This window comes from Macrobrachium rosenbergii, chromosome 27 (assembly GCF_040412425.1).
Source record: "Macrobrachium rosenbergii isolate ZJJX-2024 chromosome 27, ASM4041242v1, whole genome shotgun sequence".
NCBI classification, from domain to species: domain Eukaryota; kingdom Metazoa; phylum Arthropoda; class Malacostraca; order Decapoda; family Palaemonidae; genus Macrobrachium; species Macrobrachium rosenbergii.
In genome coordinates, this window is record NC_089767.1 from 5,956,100 (window position 1) to 5,978,029 (window position 21,930).

Consider the following 21,930-nt stretch of genomic DNA (forward strand, 5'->3'; position numbering starts at 1 on the left):
ATAATAATAATAATAATAATAATAATAATAATAATTTCAAGTCACTGGCTTCTATGGACCTGTTCCATATGAATAGGGTTCATCTTCTGAATAATAATAATAATAATAATAATAATAATAATAATAATAATAATAATAATAATGACCGCTGGAGATTGTAGACTGCACGCTTCCAAGAAGACTACCAAGTAACCATGTATGTCCAGAGCAAGTCTCAGATGTTTACGGAAGGTTCTTGCCGGTGGCGGAGGGGAAGGGGGAGGGGGGGGGAGGGAGAGACGCCTCTGGTCGCTCGCGTTGTCTGTCAGCTGGTGTAGTCAGAAGCTCAACCTCGTCACTGGAAGGTCAGGAAATGTTAGCGGATTTCGTTCACCATTGGCAGCAGCATTCAGTAACTTCAAAGATTTACGTGTGTGAGTGATGTAATTATATGTAAGTATTTTTGTTTACTTTGGTTTATTTTATGTCCACACATAGCATAATAATGTGTGTGTATATATATATATATTTGTGTACGTGTATATGATATTCTTAGTACAGAATATCCCTGTTACAGTTAATAAATTGCTGTACTGCTTGAGATCAGTGACATTTGAAAAGAACTTCCCGCAGTCCGTCATGAATGTCTTGAAGGCGGCAAGGTGCTTCCTGATACTTCCCTATTTGATGCCACTCTTCGGTTTTAGTTCTGCTCTGCTTCACTTCCCGAAGATTCAGAGATTCCTGGAGGCCTACGCTGAAGCAGTCGGAGTGACGCACATCAATATCTTCCTCTCCAGTGCTGGTAAGGCCATATTTTTATAGTGTGGTTGCTAAAGGGGATTGTGTGTGTGTGTGTGTTATATAGAGGTTGGTTTGTTATAAAAATAAGGTTTTCGTCCAAGATCTGTGCCAAGTTTCACAAAATGGGTCACTCAAAATTATGCATAGTATTCATCATTCAGTGCTGGGTGCCATAATTTATATATCATTTAATTACTGGCTTCATATTGTCTCCAATATGAAGACTGGATCAATGCTTGAGCTAAATTCAGTTCCAGTGGGTTTTTCTGAATTTGAATTCTGTAGTTTTAACAAGTGGGGATTTTTTTTAGTACAGCGTGACGCTGCTCACTTTGTTCAAGACTTTCTGTACGTTTTATTGCTGCGTGTTGAGTATGTTCTTTGTGATACTTCGTGGAGTCCAGGTATGTTTACAAATATCCACACGATCGTTACTCTCTCGGCTACAACATGATTTAAATGTTCCAAAAGCTCTCATAATTGTGTAGACTCTCCGTCCTGTTCCTTCTTATTTTTACCCTGTTACGTGGCACTGTTTTCTCCAGACAGAGAGAGAGACTGTTTCAAAATATGTACGCTTTGCAAGTATTCAGCTGATTTACTGAACGTTTTTGATTGTCTTGTTTATTTCACTTCCGAAATAATTAGATTTGTTCATTAATACTTACTTCGAGTGGAGTAACCTTTTCCAGATGGAGTGATTCTTTTGACATATCCCGTGCTGCACGTGTGATGTGACATTCCTTTTTTTTTATTTTCTGTGGAAGAATGTTAGTAGTCAAACGTCGCCTGCCTAAGCCATCCCTCCCGTCTCTTACCAAAGCCTCGTCCAGATAGTTTTGGAGTTTGTATCACGCCACCCAGTGTATACAGCTTCCTTTATGTGCCTTTTTGAGTCTGTATCACTCCACATGGTGTATCCAGCTGCCTTCTGTGTCTTTTTGAAGTCTGTGTCACTTCACCTGGTGTTTCCAGCTTTCTTATGTGTATTTTTGGAGTCTGTGTCACTCCACCTAGTAGATCCAGCTGCCCTGTGTCTCTTTTTGGAGTCTGTATCACTCCACCTGGGGGATCCAGCTGCCTTTGTGTGTTTTTGAAGTCTGTATCATTCCACCTGGTGTATCTAGCTGCGTGATGTGCCTTTTTGGAGTCTGTATCACTCTACCTGGTAGATCCAGCTGCTTTATGTGTCTTTTTGGAGTCTGCATCACTCTACCTGGTAGATCCAGCTGCTTTATGTGTCTTTTTGGAGTCTGCATCACTCTACCTGGTAGATCCAGCTGCTTTATGTGTCTTTTTGGAGTCTGCATCACTCTACCTGGTAGATCCAGCTGCCTTATGTGTCGTTTTGGGTCTGCATCACTCTACCTGGTAGATCCAGCTGCCTTATGTGTCGTTTTGGAGTCTGCATCACTCTACCTGGTAGATCCAGCTGCTTTATGTGTCTTTTTGGAGTCTGCATCACTCTACCTGGTAGATCCAGCTGCCTTATGTGTCGTTTTGGAGTCTGCATCACTCTACCTGGTAGATCCAGCTGCCTTATGTGTCGTTTTGGAGTCTGCATCACTCTACCTGGTAGATCCAGCTGCTTTATGTGTCTTTTTGGAGTCTGCATCACTCTACCTGGTAGATCCAGCTGCTTTATGTGTCGTTTTGGGGTCCAAATCACTCTACCTGATGTATCTAGCTGCCTGATATGTCTTTTTGAAGTCTGTATACTCACCTGGTGGATCCAGCTTCCTTAGGTATATTGTGCTTTGCATGGAATAGTTTCTTAGCAACCGCTGATGCAGTTCATCCTCCAACCATCCCTATAAGTCTCCCATAGACTCTACATTCTAAAACCACTCAAGAAAGACAGATATGGGACTGGTGGCATTTGTCTCTGTTTCTTCAACGGTTTGCAAGTTAACGAACTCTTGTTTCTCTGTCATTTGTTTCATCTTGCTGGAGGCACATGCAAATATTCATGAGAATGATTTCCATCCTGTAGGCAAGCTCTTCTTGGCATTTGTATTTGTGGCTTTGTGTCTGTTCATTTTTCCGGGAGGAAAAGGACATATTTATACACGCCTATTTGCTTGTTGCCCGATTATCTAACATCCGCAAATAGCATTTTTTGTACGTGACTGCTTAGTGATGGTTGACCGGTATTGCCTTGTTAAAAATGATTACAATATATGAAGTCATTTTGAAACGGTTCTGCACTTACATAAAGTATCTTATATTGGTTTGAATTTTCATTATTTAATATTTTGCAGTAAGTAAAGGTGGAGGTTTTTAACCAAACCCTACATGCGTTATACACTGAAAAGACAAATATATGGGCAAGCATTGTTTTGTTGTTAACGAGAAGGCATTTGTCAGCGTCCACAGACAGTATCTTGGAAGGTCTTGAGTCAATTTGGCATTCCAGTCAGATTTGTAAACCCAAATGAAATTATCCAGGAACGAATTATGTGCATTTAATGTTGATGGGATTTTGTTACGTGAATTTTCAGTAAATAGTGGATTGCAACAAGGGGATGTCATTTCACCTTGACTGTTTGCTCATCTTTTAGATTTTACCCATCTTAGATTTTATAATAAAAAACAAACAGAGCAGAGATGAGAGAGAAAGTTTACATTGGAGTTTGTAAAGCAAGTTTTCAGATTGGAAATGGGCAGATGATGGTGTTTTATTCAGCAAGATTTACAAAGCCTTTCACTTTGAAATGTTTCGCTTGTATTCGGAGGTTCATTTTGAAACGAGATTCTAATAGCTGAATGCATTTTCATAACAGATTCTGAAACCGTGCCTAGATATGCCCCGTAGGGGGTTAGTGCTGTCAGTGCACCTCATGTGGCGCGCTGTAGGCATTACTTAAGGTTCTTAGCTGCGTGCCTTCCTGAGGCCACTAGCTGCAACCCCTTTCGCTCCTTTTACTGTACCTCCTTTCATATTCTCTCTTCCATCTTACTTTCCTCCTGTTACACTTTTCAAAGCTTTCTACTCTCAATTTCTGTTTCAGCGCTGAATGACCTCGTAGGTCCCAGTGCTTGGCCATTGGCCTAAGTTCTACATTCAGTTCAATTCAATTCACACCTAGATTTGGAAACTATAAAAATTTTTGCCCCTTCGTATTTTGCTGTTATTTATTTTACGGTATTGCTGATATTACTGTACGACCTGTTTCTGTTGTGAGTTTCCTTTCAACTGAAAAAGTGGATATGAATTTGGAAAAGTTTGAAGCGCTTTTTCAGGATGGAAATGTTGCAGTTCACCAGATCTTTATTATTATTATTATTATTATTATTATTATTATTATTATTATTATTATTATTATTATTATTATTATTATTATTTTACGAACAAAGTCGAGTCACAAGCGGATCCAGAAAAATTTCATGGGGCCACCCATTTTCATATTATTATACTTATATACAGTATATGTGTGCATACGTATATACATTATGTGTATATATATGTATATATATACATATATAATTGTTATAATTATTATTTTTCTCCTAATTTTATTTTATAATAGATTTTTTTTCCATTTTTATATTTCTCATGTTATTATTCTCTGAATCTTCAATATTATTTTCCCATTATTTTTCATGGGGGGAGGGGGCACTTCCCCAGGTGCCCCCGCCCCGGATCAACTTGTGAGTCGAGTGTTATAACGGAAAAAGCTCGCAAACTTTGAAGTTTTCATTTATTTATGTATTTCGAGCTTAATTTATGCAATAATTTATGCATTGACGATTCATTCATTCATTCATTATTGAAATGCATGTTTGTTTCACGTCACGCCACACCAAACACTTCTGGGCGATTTCGCCCCCTTTTATTATCCGTGTGACATATTTGTCTGTTAGTAAGGTTGTCATATCCTGAATACTTAGCGCGTGTCTGTGTACACATTTACGCGAGAAAGTCACCCGCAGAATTCATACTTATTCGATAATTCGTTACCAAAAACGACTGACAGAATTAAAAAATTTTATGACCAGTAATATTGATAAGTTACTAGGAGGTGCCTGATTACTTGAAGTAGATTTATCATTTGCACGAGCGTTCCTTTTATGAAATACTGTTGCGGCGTCAACACTCCATCGGTGAAACTGTTTGCCAGTGAATGGAATTCCACGCAAAAGTGGTTCATTAAGGGAGGGATCAAATCAATACGCTTTTACTTTCATTAATTCAGGAGAGAGGACATTGTGCCGACCTGACGGCAGTCAGTTGATTTATTCTTTATAGAGAGCTGGTTATGTATAGTGAGTTTTGCTACTTCACCAATATGATTTGCAAGAGTGTAGCAGTATAAGTAGTATCGCTGTTAGTAGCTCTAGGAAGCGAAAGTAAAATAGCAAGTCTTGATAAGAACGAAGGAATGGCACTGATGTTTTCTTTGCATCGCAGAACTTCTCCAAATGGTCCCTGATCTAGAGTGTCATAATGCACAATTAACATACAGTTACGGTACACCATTATATTAAAAAAAAATACATTTATATAATGGGTCAAAAACTGAGGTCAAGTCTTGGCCGACCAAGCATTCCATGTAAATGTGCATGAACTTCAAAAGGGTTCTCTCATATATGTCGAAGAATGACTAATGGGTACCACTGCCGGTGAGGCTACAACATTTCCCGGAATGACAAATGACCCAGCGGTCTTGGGCGTTGTATGCGAAGCAATTTCTTTTCTTTGAGAGTAAATATGTGGAGATCAATTTTCTTCGTTGATGATGCGTGAAACCCTGAACAAGGACCAAAGATGTCTTTTTTGTTTGGGGATATTGTGCCTAATCTCTAAAAGCACACTTGCCCAACTCGTAATACTTCCGCATGCAAATTTAAAGTTTCGTGTCAGTGTATAATGTGTTTGCATGCATGAAACGTGCCCTGCTTTCAAACTGTTGGCAGTGCAAATGTTCATACATATAAAATACGTTCGTAAGAAGTGGAGGATCTTGGAAATGAGCCTGTTATAAATCCATATATATATTCATCTCTTATAAATTCGTTCAGAAATGTATGGCTTATAGTGTATCATTCAGAGTCGGACCTTAGTCCAACACTACTACAACAGTCGCAACAGTATATTTAATCTTCCGGATAACATATCTTTCCTGTTCATGCTGAAGTCAGAATTACTGTCTGCGGTTGGAATCGCGATATTTTTCCGTGAACGTGACTAGTGTCTTCATGAACAGTGAAGTATGTAGGGTTATATGTGCATATGCAAGTGTGTATACCGTGTACCGACCGACATGAATTTACTTTATAAATATTAGATCTTTCCAAGGTAGTGACCTTCAGAGGTTTTCGGGGATCATTATCTTTATGATATTTGTAGTCTTGTGTTTGTTTTTACGGTAATCCCTAACGGGCTTGTACTAAACACGCCAAAAAGGTGGATACATACCGGGTTAAAACCCTTGGGGGGGTCACTATCTAAGAAAGATCCAAATATTGTCGCTTCTCTTATATAACAACTTCGTGTGTCCGTTTTCAAAGCAGAAACGAAGAAAATAGTCTTGGAAAAGTAAAATCATCTTTCTTTAACGTGGTGGTGCTTTGTTCCTTCAGACCTTTTATTCTAATACGGAATTCCACTCATCCTGGAAGTGAAGATACAGGTTTATCCAGTTTCGTATACTTGCTTACATTCCCGGATGAATAATGTGGCAGGCCTCTTGATAAGCAGCCATCCAGGTTGGGGTACTTTACGGCACAGCCATTTTGCCACTTCCTATTTGACGCGGCTTATTTCGGGATCACACTCTTGATCTAAGCTATGCTATCTTCTGAAGATCACGGTTCATACCCATCGTGGCGCTATGGCGTCTGCCCTCGATGGACTTTCGTGCTAGAATTCTTTGATCTGTACACAGTGACAGCCGTAGTTATTCTCATAACTGCATGATGTTCACATTAGTGCAGCAGATAAGTAGAAAAATACTTCAGTTTGTGATACAAGCATGAAATTTGGCACAAGTGCTCATTTTAACCCCCTCTTTTGAAAAATCTTGGTGTCCACGCAAAATTTCATTATGGCTGCTAGTTGTTTCGATTTCTGACACTTTGAGTAAATCGTTGTCGAAATAAATACATCAATCATTATTGAGATGATGTCTTCCAGGGGAGAGGAGTTAATTGAAAATATCACCAAAGCTCCTACTGCTATATTTACCATCGTGATAAAGATGGCATACAAAATGGCCACCGTGAAACAGTTTGCTTGATAACTCTGCAACTAAGAAAGATAGAGACATGAAATTTTTATCTGTGCCTATATTTATGAGGCGGGAGAATCTGTTTCTAGCATTTCTATTTGGCTGTTATCAATATTACATCTTGGAAAGGGACTCCATAATGCTACTGAAAAGTATACAAGCACAAGACTATAATGGAGTATGATAACAAAGTATATCTGTGTTCAAGTAATGTCTTTTTTTAAGCCTGAAATGAATGCAAGATTTTAAAGATGCATGGTGTCACCCTTTAGTGTGACAGAATTCTCATTCACATATATATGAAGCATCATTTGCAACATTGTAGTTACCCCTCACATTGACTACACCTCAAATTTTCAGCAACACAAAGGTGAGCATGTAAGTCCAAGCCTGTAGCATTTGTATCTGCAACAGCAACCAGACTAGCAGCCACATTTTGTAATCTGTTCACAACTCTTTGCAATGGGGGAGTTGGCTGTCCAGAAGACTTTCCAGTCTTCGCGAATCTTTTCCCAACCCCGGCCAGCTAGACCCTGTGCTTCTGGCTGGCGCAGAATTGCCTGACCCCATACACAACCTGCCTGATATGCTGAATGTTTGGTGTGTTGAAGCAGAGCTGCTGTGGTTGAAGGGATGGCTTTATATGGTCTCTGCTTTCTGGCAAACAAGTCAAGTCTGGCCCCATCCACGTTGTCAACAGTGCTTGACCTGTCATACATGAGGGCCACAACTTCTCCAGAATCTTTAAGTCACCATCTTCAATGGTTGGTGGGCACTTACTAAGTTTTGAAAAAACTAAAATGGCCTCTGGAAAAATGTCCCATGTCTGCCATGCTGTTTTCTTTAATTTATTTCTAAAGGCTGAGACCACATCACAACCTGTAAATCCATGGAAGAACGGCATGCCTTTGGCCTTCTCAGCCAAAATTTTTGTACAGGTTGTGAATGCCAGTCCATCAAAGGCTCTGTCCTTGGCTAAATGCGAGCCTCAGCTGCTGCCGACCCATGCTTTGCAGAGTTGGGAACACACTCAGGCCAATGACAAGGACGTCTGTGTCGTTGGCTTTGACCATGATAGACTTGCTTCCCTGTCCTGCAGCATATCTGGCATGGACAAAGATTTGGCTGTCTGCCTCCTCATGAGAACATTTGTCCACTTCAAGTAGACTCACTTTGTGAGTGCTGAGTGCTTGAGTTCCCTTGGTCACAATAACCAAGTTTAGTGCAGACATCTGAGCGATCTTGTCTGCCAGAAAGTGAAACACCTCTGACTTGTCACTGTGCCTCAAGAAGTTTTGCCAGTTTGAAGGAATGGTGTTGTATTTACAGTTGGAGAGGCAATGCCCAGTTGTTCCAGGCGCTGCTGGTATAAATGGGATATATCTGCAAGAGGAAATATGGTAGGACCATCCAAACTCGAACTGGTTTCAATGATATAATTAACCAGCTCTGATAGAACCAGTAGATATACTTCTGGTTCTTGACTGTAACATTGTTCTTTCTCAAGATTTCCAAGATGGGACCTCTCCCTATTGTAAAGGCCAGTGAGACATGCAAGAGGGTGTTTCACCTCTTGTGCAATTGCATCATCTGCACCTAGTTTTGCCAATAATTTACCGTCATTAGGTATGTGAGTGCACTTAAGTAGTCTCCTGTTGAGATTCATGGTCATTACTTGTTGAAGATCTGATACATGTGCCACATTTTCACAAAAAAAATGCATGCTTCATTGTCATGATTCATTCAACGCTATTTAGCAGGCTTTTCCTGTGGTTCACTACCTTCAACTGTAGATCTTTGCTTTCTTGCACAATCAAGTTTTGCATTATTAAACATGACCGTACAGCTTTTGTGGTATTTTGCCATGTTTTGTCACAGTGTTGCCTGTATGCCACTACCTTCATCCAGCTTCGCTGAAGCGGCATTTCACCAATCTCCTGGAACAATGGCACATTGGTTGAAATCATTACATACCCATCATGGTAAGGATTATGACGTACAGAGGCCAAGGGTGAAGTTAGACCTTCATTTTTCTTGTCTTCCTGGCAAAGACAACATTGCTCCATCGGTTTTTCTTTTACCTGTGATTTTTCCTTGTGATTGAATTTACACTTGCCAAAATGAGCTCTATATTAAGGCCAAGGGACTATCCTTTTACCACCTTAATCTGATATGCACATTGATGTTTGGGATGCAACTAGGTTCAGTCACCCTACACCTAGCCCATTGATTCATCCAGTGCCATTTAAGTCCCATGTGATCTGTACACCATCCAGGTAAATACATAAACAAGCCATGTAGAGCAACATTTACCCTTGTCTCGGCTCTCCCGTGCTGGCGCCGCCTGTCAATTCAGGCATGGCTGTCCAACTACAGTATATATATACTTTTTACCAGCTAATTGATGTGGGGCTATTAGACAGCATTTGGGACACTAAACTACCAAACTACAATAAAGCAAAGGTAGGTACAGCTTAAGTAAAGCAAGATTAGCTGACACTGAATCCCATGCTGAGTTACACAGCAGTGAAGTCACCAGTGTTCCTTGGTTGTGCGCCGACATTCACTCTTTTAAACTAAAGCTAAAGATGAAACCACCACCTAAATTATATATAGACTTGCAAACTATGATACTGAAGAGGAAGACATTTTTCCATGCCTACTGAATCCTGAGACTTGATTATTTAAGGTTTTTGGCAGCCTTTTTGGATGCCATCTTTCTTTATATATGCTTCATGAAATCTTTAACAGAAATACATTTTACTTTTGCTTGGTAACTCTGCCTAAAATACGTATAACGAAAACAGATGCATAAAAAATAACCAGAGGCACATGAATCCCTTGTGAAAACCTTGACTAGTGGCCATCTTGAAAAATGGCAGCCATTTTGGAATTTTGAGTGGACACCCAGTAATTTTCAAAAAGTGTCTATGGAGAAGATATGTACTAAATTTCACGCTTGTATCATTAACTGAATTATTTTAGTGAAAAATATTATTTTATCTGCTGCACTACATGTTTCTTAAGCGATAAATCAATCCCCTTTTATATATCTTTATTTGGGGGTTCATTATGTGCAGTTATGTTCGTACATATACAGTACACATGACAGGACAGCATTTAGCATTTTGATTTCAACTCTGGTTTTAGAAGAAAGTAGAACTCCTTTCCTTGAATTAATCTTCAACTGCACATGCTTTTCATACAATGAATTGTGGATGAACCCCCACTATACTGTCAAACTTCCTGATCATTAACAGCTTTATGCAGTTACAAAGGAGGATCGTCAACAGTGAAGTGAACTACTTGGCCCCATCTTGGAATCATTCTTTTTTTCAATACGTCTTTTACATCACATGCCCAACCCTTCCTAGGTCCTCCTTTCCTTCCCACTAATGTTTCAGAATTATATAATATTTTCACCAGATCATCATTTCCTTTTCTTTCCAAATGATTGAACCTTCTCAAGTTACTCAGATCCAGCCTTTTACTTATAATAATCTTTTGAACAGTGCTATATACCTGCACATTTCTTACTCTATCAAATCTTCTCATGCCTTATATGCTAAGCAACTGGTTATGTCAACAGCTTCAACCTTTTCCTTTTACACTCATTCAACATCCTCGTTCCACTTTCATAAAGGAGATTGGGTTCAGCAGTCTCTTCATACATTCCAGTTTGGTTTCTGATGACAATTTAAGTTTCTTCCCAATCTTTTCATCTTTTACAAAACTCCCGTCACCTTCCTTGCTTCACTTATTTTGTGACTCACCCCTTCTCTCATCATACCATGATCCATTGCATTTACTCCTAAGCAGTCAACTGCATCCAATATTCCCTCTTAACACTCTCATCTTGCAAATGCTTTCAGACTATTATACTAGCTTTTGCAGTTTCTCTTTATTATCCAAAAGTCAGCGCTGTTTCATTGCCAAACATCAGACATCAGGCATTCCAGAATATAATTGTATTTTACCAACCTCCTCAAAACATGACTAGGGAGATATCAAGCAATAAAATCACTGTCCCACATCTGGACAGGATTAAGACATTTGCGTAGATGCTTGGAAATTCTAACCCTTTTGTGTTTACCTACCCAAATACCCGACCAACGTCCAAAAAAGCCAGTCCCTACAGAGGCAGGGGTATACGAAATCCCGTGCCTCAAATGTGACAGATCCTAAATCAGATTTACAGGTAGGTCACTTTCTCAAAGACTAATGCAACATACACTCAGTATGATGTGGTCAACAGAGCTTAGCTATTTTTAACCACATAAATAATCAGAATCAGCAAAAATAAACTGGATTATGTCACGTATAATTTATAGCGGCAGTTTTCGGTTCAAAAGCCAGATGATAGGATGTTACTGATCAAACAAATAAATACGATGAACCTCTCAAAAGGAGCCTGGGATTTGGGTCTGATTGGTGAAATCTTTTCCAATCACTGATAAAAAAGATTAAGAAGCTTTCAATAGGAGTGATGTAGCTGCCGAATTCTGGAACATTCCTTCAACTGTACAAGTACCATTGTTCTGTACTTCGTAATCCATTACCTGTCCATTGAGGGAATCAGTGGTTTCAGAAATATAATGCTGTAAAAATTACCTTCGGTGATTTTATGGGCGACCTTTATCAGATGGAATTCTGTTGTAGCAATATATATATATATATATATATATATATATATATATATATATATATATATATATATATATATATATATATATATATATATATATATATATATATATATATATATATATATATATATATATATATATACATACACAAGCATGCTTGTGTATGCTTGATATTTTGCACGGATTGTTTTGATACATGTGTGCATGGATATGTTTATTTATTTATATATTAGGAGCTGAGGGAGATCATTTTGAAACTGGTTTTTGAAAACAAAGTGTTCCTTTTCTCCCCTCTGTATAGATATACTGAATAAATCCGTCAAGGGGACAAAAATTGAATTACATCTAACTAGTTAACATTTTGAAAATCATCTTTCAAACATGCAACGCTCACATACAAATAGAAGATGATCTGTCCCTGAGGAGAAAGCTATTGTGCAAGTAAGGTAAGTTAGAGAGCAAATAGGATGTCAAATTTTTAATCGGCTGCATTTCCAGGTATGTTTTATTCAAGTTGAAAATTGGTTGCCACCACTGACTTTATTTAGAAATTCTCTTTCTCTCTCACTCTCAGGAGACAGCGCAACTTTAACTGCAGACGCTCTCAAAGGCTTGTGGGTGAACCAGAGCTTTAGCATCTCTGTCAGGAAGATGGATGAGGCTGAACAAGTTGGTCAAATAATAAAGCAAAATCAAGCCTGGGGAATCAACGTTTGGTGTCTTTACCAGCCACAAGACCTCCTTCCCTTCATTAAGGTAGAGTTGGGTCACCGTATCGCATAGTATTTTTCACAGTTTCATTGTTCTGATGATCTACTGCAGTGTAATTCTTTTTCCAAGTGGTTTTTTTTGTAGGTTGTTACATTCACATACCCATAGGATTTTTGGTGTCGACTTTTTCATAGAATACGATCATTATTGTTGCCTTTTTTGCTTGGGCGAACATTACAAATACCTGCATGATTATATTTCAGTTTCCCAGGCAGTCCTTGATCAGGGATCGTCCGTGGCTGATGGTTGGAAACGTCGTTGATGTCATGTCAAGATTAGATAAACCGTACCTCTCTCTCGATAACCAAGTAAGTTATGGTTTTCGTTGTTCTTGCATACTAACATAATTGGTTTTCTCTCTGTCTCTGCAGTAATTTTCCAGTCGTAAAATCTGTTTTCACGTTTATTTCACTCAGTAAACTAAAACAGTAGTGATTTGTGAAAGTAAAGTGTAGATGTTGAATTTGAAGGAAACAGAACTTCTGAAAGCTCATGAGTTGTTTGCAGAAAATATATAAAGTAAAATTAAAGTAAAGTGCCACTTAAAATGAGCTACAGATGTGAAAATTAGGGAGGTGAAAAATGATATAAAGGTTAGTGTTGGTGACGAAATGGATTCCTATGTTATGCAGGGGTTTGGTCACAGAAGGTGGTTGATAAGCGACAATTCCAACGTACTGGAAGGAAATGGTAAAGGAAGTGGATTGGAAGAATTGGTGGAACATATACGCCTAAAAAGCCAGAATGTGCGAATGTGTCTGTAAGACAGAAATGAGCTTGGCTGTTGTGTATGGTGGGATCATCACCGTACACTTCTTTGTTGCAAGATGAAATACCTCTTACTGTGGGATTGTTCGCGTAGGAGACTCCTCCTGGATTCAGCAATTAGAGTATGAATAGCTTTGCCTTGTATTTTTTTTTTCTGGAACCACCACTTGCAATTAGAAGTGGCTTATTCTCGATAGATATAAAGACGTTGACAGGTACATTTTTAAATCACTGGGAGCTTCTGAAGTCTATGAAACTCGCTTGGAGTTTCAAGACTCAGAGATTTGCTTTAGTTACCATCGTATGGCAAAAGAGGCTGAACAAACGACTAACCTTTTCTGTTGAAGAGGGACAGGAGCATCAAAAACTGAGAATTTGTCAATGGAATGTAAACTTTTTCCATTCGGTAAAGACGTGGTTTCCAATGTACCGTAGAGTTTATAGAACTTGTGAATGAAAAAGCAGTTAGGTTAGCAAGTTAATGACGGGTCTGTGTGTCGGGGAGTGGCCCCAGATCAGAAGAGGGCTGAGACAATGTCATCTTCACATGGTTTGACATAAGAGCAATGGGTCTACAAATGACAATTCTTAGGCATGGCTGAGGTCATATTTCATCACTTATAGTGGAGCAGATAAGCCATTCAGTCGTTCAAGCATGAAATTTCGCAGAAATACTCATTTGGGGGTAGACTTTAAGAAAAAGGTGCTGGCCACCTGAAATTCGCAAGCATGTTGAATACAAGTCAACGAATTGTTGGTAGATGAAGTTTCGTTTTCCAGTAATGGTCATTGACCTATTTTCAACCTGATATATATATATATATATATATATATATATATATATATATATATATATATATATATATATATATATATATATATATATATATATATATATATATATATATTATGTATATATATGTATGTATATGTGTGTGTGTTTTTATGACGTTTCACTCTAGTGGACGTACGTTAAATTTGAACAAGTTTGGCATGAAAAAATTTTGTAGTACTTTCATGTATAAGCATTGAAAAGTACTCAGCAATGTTTTATCCAGGATAAGAGAGAAGGGTATTCTTAAACGAGTGAATTTCCTCTGTTGTGCTGGCTTTTATCTTCTTCAAGAAGAAGGCTGGAAATATCCTGCCACAAGCTTTAATAGTAAAACCTTCCATAACATGATTTCTGAGTTTCTTTTATGATTCTTTTCCATGTGGTAGATTTCTTTTTCGAATCTTTTCCATGTGGTAGATTTCTTTTTCATCAAGTGCAGCGCCATACGCAAAATGTCAGAATGTTGTTATTTTTCACTGAAAATTGAATAATGGCGTTTATGTAAACAGACTACTAGTCTTTAACCTTTTTCTTACAGATAGCTTTCTTAGTAGTATGTGAAATATTTTTTGAGATTTAATTATACCATATCTATACATTTTCATTATCGTCATCCACAACATGTCGGTGTAGTTAACAAAACATTTCCTATGAATGATTCTGGCTATATAATCACCATTAAGTTTCCATTTGGCATAATTATGATAAATATGATGATTGCCATGGAATCATCATCATTTATCAATTTGCAAGCCTCGTGGCATTCCCATAAATACTAGACAGAAGTTTTTAATTAGAGGTTCAAAAATGTTGAAATTTATTTTTTATTTTCTTGTTGTATTCAGTAAAGTTTAGGACTGGTTATATCCATACGGGTTTCCTTAGAATTTATGCACGCTGTTTCCATTCGTCGACTTATAATACGGTAATTTATGATACAGAAGTGGTGTCAGTTTTTGTGTGATATTGTGTTACGTTTTGTTTATTATCTTGCCTTTTCCATTATTGTATTCAGAAGTCATATTGACGTTTAATAGTACACATGAATAGACTTGATATACCTTAATATATTGCTATTGAGTTTTTCTTTTGTTTGTCCCATAGTGTGACGCATTCAGTTGTCAAAGTGACAAAACTCTTGCTCTCGGCTCCATTTAAGCAATCATACCTCAAAACATGTTTATCGTCTTTTCATTTTCTTTGTGATCATTCCAAGAACTGCGTAACATAAAGTCTCAAGCACGTTGAACTATATTTTCCCAAAAGCTTGCGGTCAACATGCTGATAAACAGACCATTAATCACTGACATGTTTTATAGCTTTTATAGATCGCGTACACCTTTACATATACATGAGCCGTGTACTCGTATTGACCCCCAGTATGTGACCATTGTTATTACACCAACATTACGGCACGTCACTTTCTGTAGACAAATTCTCTTTGGGTGATTTTCTGCCTCGAATTCATTGGATGTGGCTTTGTGACAAATTCAAATACTGTATGTTGTTGTTGTTGATGCCGCAGCAGCAGTGATGGCCCAGCAGAGTATCTGCTGTCTCAAATTTACTTGAGATTTGTTAAAATTGAGCTTTCTTGGGTTTCTATCAGTCTTGTTCTTGTACAGCTATCAAGTTAGGTAGTCTTTTGATCTGATTGTTCAAAGATTCTTAAAATAGTTTCCTTAAAAGAATCGGAATTTTTATGAATTATGTTACTTTGGTGATTTTAATTTAAACAAATGCTGAAAGGCTGTAAATTTGGCTTTGAGCTTTCATAATACAGTATGTGGATATGTGACAAAATAAAAATAAAAACACCCTAGACCTAAATATAGGAGTGAAACCAATCCAAGACACAAATGAATTTGGTGATTCAAATGTTTTAAAATCTTATAAGAATTACATATTATTGTAAAATGTGAGGAAGTTCATATTTCCTTTCAAAATTACTCCTAGCATTGTGATTAAACTGCAAAGAGTCAGCCAGATTTCCTTTGGTAGTTTGTGGAGACTGAAATAGTAGATTGCAGCCACCTACTTCAAGTCGTGAAGAGAGGAAGGAAATGAATAAACTGAACCATAGATTAGTTCAGCAGGCGTCTAGGTAAAATGTTTGCTCCGTCCCATGCCATTTGCCAGGTCTTTTCAAGAGGCAATGAAAATCTCCAAATACATCTGGAAGGGAGATAAAGTTTGCCAAAAATTTGGCTGAAGGGAAGAGAATTGCCAGTCCTAAATCACTTTTTTTTTCAGCTTTCTGGGCCTTGAGTATGATAGATGTTTTCTGTGCTTAACTGCAGTCCTTTTATTCGTGTGGTTTTCTTTAACATTTTACTGCAAATTTAAAGAATGCTTTCTGCAAATCTTTGTTGATAACTGTACATTCTTGCTTGTGTGACTATACCAACTTTAAATTGTTTGAAAACCATTCCTGGGCATTTTCATTCTAAAAATTCTTGTATGAAAATTGTCTCCCTTTTGTTTCTTTGCATAATTCTGACACATAATGATAATTGTTACGCTTCTGTAAAAATAATCTTGAATATTATTTTGTGTTATAGGTATGTGCTGTTTGAGACAATTGGCGTGGTTTAAGTTTAATCTTTCAGGCAAATTTTCCACTTATGTAATTACCGTTTTGTGCAAAGTGATATTTTGGTCGTCAAAATTTATTTTGTCGTAATTCAGTGTGTTTACATCTGCTACGGCCTACATTTCTTCCCGCCTTTTTCATACCTGTAGCCAGCAAGATTTATCAGAACATTTCACTGTAGGGGGTTAATGCCATCAGTGCACCTCACACAGTGCACTGTAGGCATTACTCAAGGTTCTTTGCAGTGTCCTTTCGGCCCCTAGCTGCAACCCCTTTCATTCCTTTTGCTGTGCCTACATTCATATTATCTTTGTTCCATCTTACTTTCCACTCTCTAATAAAAGTTGTTTCATAGTGCAACTGGGATGTTTTTCCTTCTGTTACACCTTTAAAGCCACCTCTACTCTCAATATCCCTTTCAGTGCTGAATGACTGCATAGGGCAGTGGTTGGCTTTTGGCCTAAATTTTATATTCCAGTGTCAGACCTTTTCTTTCTCCTCCCCAGGTGGGTGGATGATTACACTCCGCAACTTATCTTTTTAAGAATGTGCTGTGAATGTTATTGTCAATGCATAAATTTTTGGAGCTATTAGTGATGCTACATTTCATACTTTGAATTAATACAGAAGACTCGTGAAGTCTAAGTTGTTTACCAATTTATTCCTAGTACTGTATTATTTTAGTTAGCCAATAACAGAGAACTGTAAAGGTTTATTCACCTTATCTATTACAGTATATATTTTGAGCATATAAAGAATTAATGACTTGTTTTAAGTTTTTTATTCTGACTACTTTTATACTTCTCTGAGAAATAACTTTTCACTGCTTTAATTGATTGAAAAGAAAGCAGTTATGTCTTTAATAATGAGGGTTTGCTTTGAGTTAGAAATACCTTCAATTTTGTTGTGAAGTCCCCCCTCTCTCTCTCTCTCTCTCTCTCTCTCTCTCTCTCTCTCTCTCTCTCTCTCTCTCTCTCTCTCTCTCTCTCTCTCTCTCTCTCTCTCTCTCTCCTAATATCAATTTAGTATCCACGAGAAATCATTTAGACATTCAGAACTCTCTTCTCGGCTGATCTGAGTTCTTCGAATCCCCTTCTAGTGAAACACTCTTCTCTGTAACATGTTCAGTTCTTAGGATATTTCATTTTGGGATGTAGTTTCCCTCTTAAGGAAGAAAGTCCCATATTGCCATGATTGTTCTCTATTTTTGGCAGTACTGTAGTATATTTTCTTGGCATTGAATATATTGATTACTTGGGCGTAATGAAAACAAGAAAATATTATAGCACTACTGTAGTTGGCTTGGCGCACCTTTTTTTGTATATGAATTTAGGATGTCAAGCCCAGCACTTGGGAACTTTAGGCCATTAAGCGATTTTGACAGTGAAAAGAAGGCTTTGTAATAGTTGGAAAGCAAGAGAAAGAGATTCAGAAAATAAGGGAAATGAAGTGTAATGATCTAAAGGTGGAGCTGGGAGACACCCCTGTAGCTGCACGAAGAAGTAATAGTTGGAGAAGTTGGACATCAAGATTGAAGTAAAGAAAAAGGTTAAAAAGGAGGTACAGCTAAGGGCTGAAGGGGTGCTACAATCACCCCTTTCAGTAATGCCTACTTAGCTATTTATTTTGTGAATGGTATTGTACTATGTAGTTAACTTGGATTACTTTAATTAGAACGCTCTGAGTGCTTCCACCAATGTCACAGCCTCTAAGAGCATTTTGTTGTTGTTTTGATTGAGCTGGCTTTGTGCCAGCACAGGCTCTTGCTCATGGAGCAGCCTGTAAAGCATTTTGTTGCCTTCGTGTATAGTTCGAACTCCAGATCGATGCGAATTGTACAGGTTAAGTTCAGATGTTTATAAATTTAGTAGATTAATTTATAATTGGCAAGTTTCGTATGGGAAAACATCCCAAGTCTCACTTTCCGTGCATGCCCTTTGATGTTGTGGAGCCAGGCAGCTGATGATAGAGGCATATAATCTCTGTTATAAAATTATGAACACAATGTCTGCATGTTTTATGTCCCCCCCCCTTTTTTTAATTCTGATTCCAGACCATCTCTTGTTTTACAGATAACTTTCGCTAGTATAGACAACACCTCCAGCGAAGTCACATTACTAGAAGTCTATAGCGTGAATCGGGATTTGGCACCTGTGATCCAGCCTTATGGGAAGTGGGTAGAGAATGGTCCTGTGATGATATCAGAGGACTCCTGGGTCACCAGGAGGTCTAACTTAACCGGCCTGCATTTGCGGTGCACTACAATGGAGGTAAGAGGATTTGATAATATTTACATGAATATAGAATGGCAAAGTAGGATCACTGGAATAATTTTTTTTTAATTGAAAGGAAAATTGAAAAATGAGCAGTGCTAATAAAAGAAATTTTGCATGGGATGTCCCTGGAAAATTTCCAAATGATTTTCAAGTATTATTTAAGTTCTTGGGTAAATGTACGATTGTAAAGATATAAAGTAACTATTGTACAAGGATGTACCGCATGAAGCATTTATAGATAATGTAGATTTAGACACATCTATTTTATTACGAGTAAAGTCTGTTGATATAGATTGTAAATAAATATTGGATGGGTAATACATAAATGATAAATTTATTTCCATTTGGTAGTCATATATAATAAAATATGAAATGGTGTTCAAGTCTATTTCAAGTATCTTTTTAAAGAAATTGATTGATTTCAGCAACTCCCGTTCGTACAGCTAAGCAACCCGGATGACCGATTGAATGTTGAGATTGTTGGCGGTTATGCTGGGGATGTGTGGCGCACACTGCAAGAAATCCTTGGTTTCACGTAAGTTAAAGTTGATCAGATCAATCATTTCCTTGGCAACGAAAGTTAGCTGGATAGGGGCCTGGATAACAATCCCTTCCAATTCTGGATCAGCAAAGACTCACAGAAGGTTTTGCCATTTCACCTGTTTTCCTCCTCCTTCGAGGCAATTGACAACAGTCGCAAATCAGCACAGTCGTCCCAGCAATGCTCGACTAGCTCGTATAAGTAAACTTTCATACTAAAAAATATGTAAACTATGTAAGATGATCTAAGTTCATTTCACTTCTTCAGTTCACTGTACTGTTAACCTCTTACAAAAAGCTTAAGGAACAGTTACGACTCTTCTCTTTAAGTGAAAGGAATTTATTAACAAAAAGTAGATGCAACTATGCAAAATGGTAGGTGAAAGCTAAAAGGCTATGACTTCGCATAAGTTGCTAAGCCTCGTTAAGTTAAATGCAAACTGATCACCTGTGCCAAGATGTTCATACTTCTTTAAGTGGCCCTGACTCCTAGATAAAATGTGAAAAAAGTCTTCACACAAATAAACAATTTTGAAAACAATCTGTCGATAGAATGTTCATTCCAAGTCATGTTGGGTGTGCAGTATTGTGGGAAAGACAAGTAACTTTCTGGAGGAAGCAGGTAACTGGGGACCCATGGGAGTTGGCCAAGATCAGAAAGGATCCCACGTTTGGTCCTAAGATCGGGCACGGGACGCGGTTGGAAGAAGCCATGTTAGAATGGACATCACTGGTGAAACATGAGATGCTGTTGCCAGGGACTTGTAAAAAGAACAAAATACTTTAAAGCACATAATAAGTCATAGACTGTTGCTGAGAAGCCAAAGTAGCAAAAAGTATTGGCCCTTGCTCACTTAAGATTGATAGTCATAGCTGAATGATCCTGTGAGTGATAAGGATCTATGGTAGAGAAAAGTGCATTTGTACCATCTGGGATGAAGGAGGGAGAGACATTCCTCTCATCAACAGTTTGGCTGAAGGTGGATTCAAAGTGGTAGAACAGGGAAATGCATACCTGAAGTTTGTTAGTAATGTTAGATTCTTTGAGATATGATAAATAGGAGAAAAAGCGGGGCTTGAGTCATGAAATGCCACCATGTATTGATTATTTCGTCTGGTGAATGTATTTTCTCCCAGCTGACATGCAGTGAATTTTCTAATGTATGGGAATGTTGTTTCATGTAATTCCAGGTACAGATGTTATAAGCCACCTGATGGCAAATTTGGCGCTAAAAATGACGGAGTTTGGAATGGCCTTGTCAAGGAAGTGCTGGATGGCAGGGCTGATGTTGTGGTTACTGCACTTGATCATAACAGTGTCCGGAGGGAGGCTGTAGATTTTTGTTAAGCTTAAGAGAAGTTGGGTGAGTTTATTGCATATACAAACTCTTACTCTCACACACACACACACACACACACACACACACACACACATATATATATATATATATATATATATATATATATATATATATATGAATGAAATTTTATCACATCACCGTGATTCATATACAAGCATTAAGCTACAAACGTCCTTTAATATCCAATTCGCTCTACCTCGGAAATAATATATTTTCATATATGTTACCGAAGGGGAATATTTTAGTTGATAATAATTTCATCGTCCCGTGGACTCGAACCAGCAAAGGACAAGAACTCAGGACTACAGTGACACCTTAGCCCACAAAGCCAACAAGTGAGGTATAAGTTGTTACCGACCCTCACCTACAAATCACTGTCGAACTCGGGTATTTGTATTTAGAATCAGTATCCACCCACCTCTGCCATGCTAACCTTGTAGTGCGTTTGTCGCACGTAGCCATATTATGAATGAAATTTTATCACATCACCATGATTCATATACAAGCATTAAGCTACAAACGTCCTTTAATATCCAATTCGCTCTGCCTTGGAAATAATATATTTTCATATATGTTACCAAAGGGGAATTTTTTAGTTGATAATAAGTTCATCGTCCCGTGGGCTCGAACCAGCGAAGGACAAGAACTCAGGACTACAGTGACGCCTTAGCCCACAAAGCCAAGTGAGGTATAAGTTATTACCGACCCTCACTGTCCCGTTTCTTTAACTTCATATAGCTCTAGTTGTCGTTTCATATTAGAGTTGAAAATTGTGATTCAGTGGTCATTTTAATCTACTGAATAATAATAATAATAATAATAATAATAATAATAATAATAATAATAATAATAATATTAATAATAATAATATTAATAATAAACACCTACACTCAGGTTTAGAGATCACAGATTTTCCTGTGATGATAGAATGCATCTCCAAATGATTTGACTTGAAGCTCCAGTCATCAAACATAACAAATTGCAGCCCTCTAGCCTCAGTAATTTTTATTTTATTTAAGGTTAAAGTCAGCCATGACTGTGTCCGGCACTGCTGTAGGTGCCAACAACATGGGCCACCACCAGGCCATGGTTGAAAGTTTCATGGGCTGTAGCTGAGAGTTTCATGG

General features: G+C 37.9%; 1 protein-coding gene across 1 annotated transcript in view; it reads left to right on the top strand.

The window, feature by feature from the left end:
- Positions 1-300: 300 nt before the first annotated feature.
- The window catches only part of LOC136853381 (probable glutamate receptor), a 36,995-nt gene continuing 15,365 nt past the window's right edge, over positions 301-21,930 (top strand). Inside the window, 7 exon segments of the mRNA XM_067128828.1 lie at positions 301-784; positions 12,234-12,415; positions 12,634-12,738; positions 18,699-18,896; positions 19,328-19,437; positions 20,634-20,776; positions 20,779-20,806. Coding sequence (XP_066984929.1) covers positions 523-784; positions 12,234-12,415; positions 12,634-12,738; positions 18,699-18,896; positions 19,328-19,437; positions 20,634-20,776; positions 20,779-20,806 — 1,028 coding nt within the window. The 5' untranslated portion in view covers positions 301-522.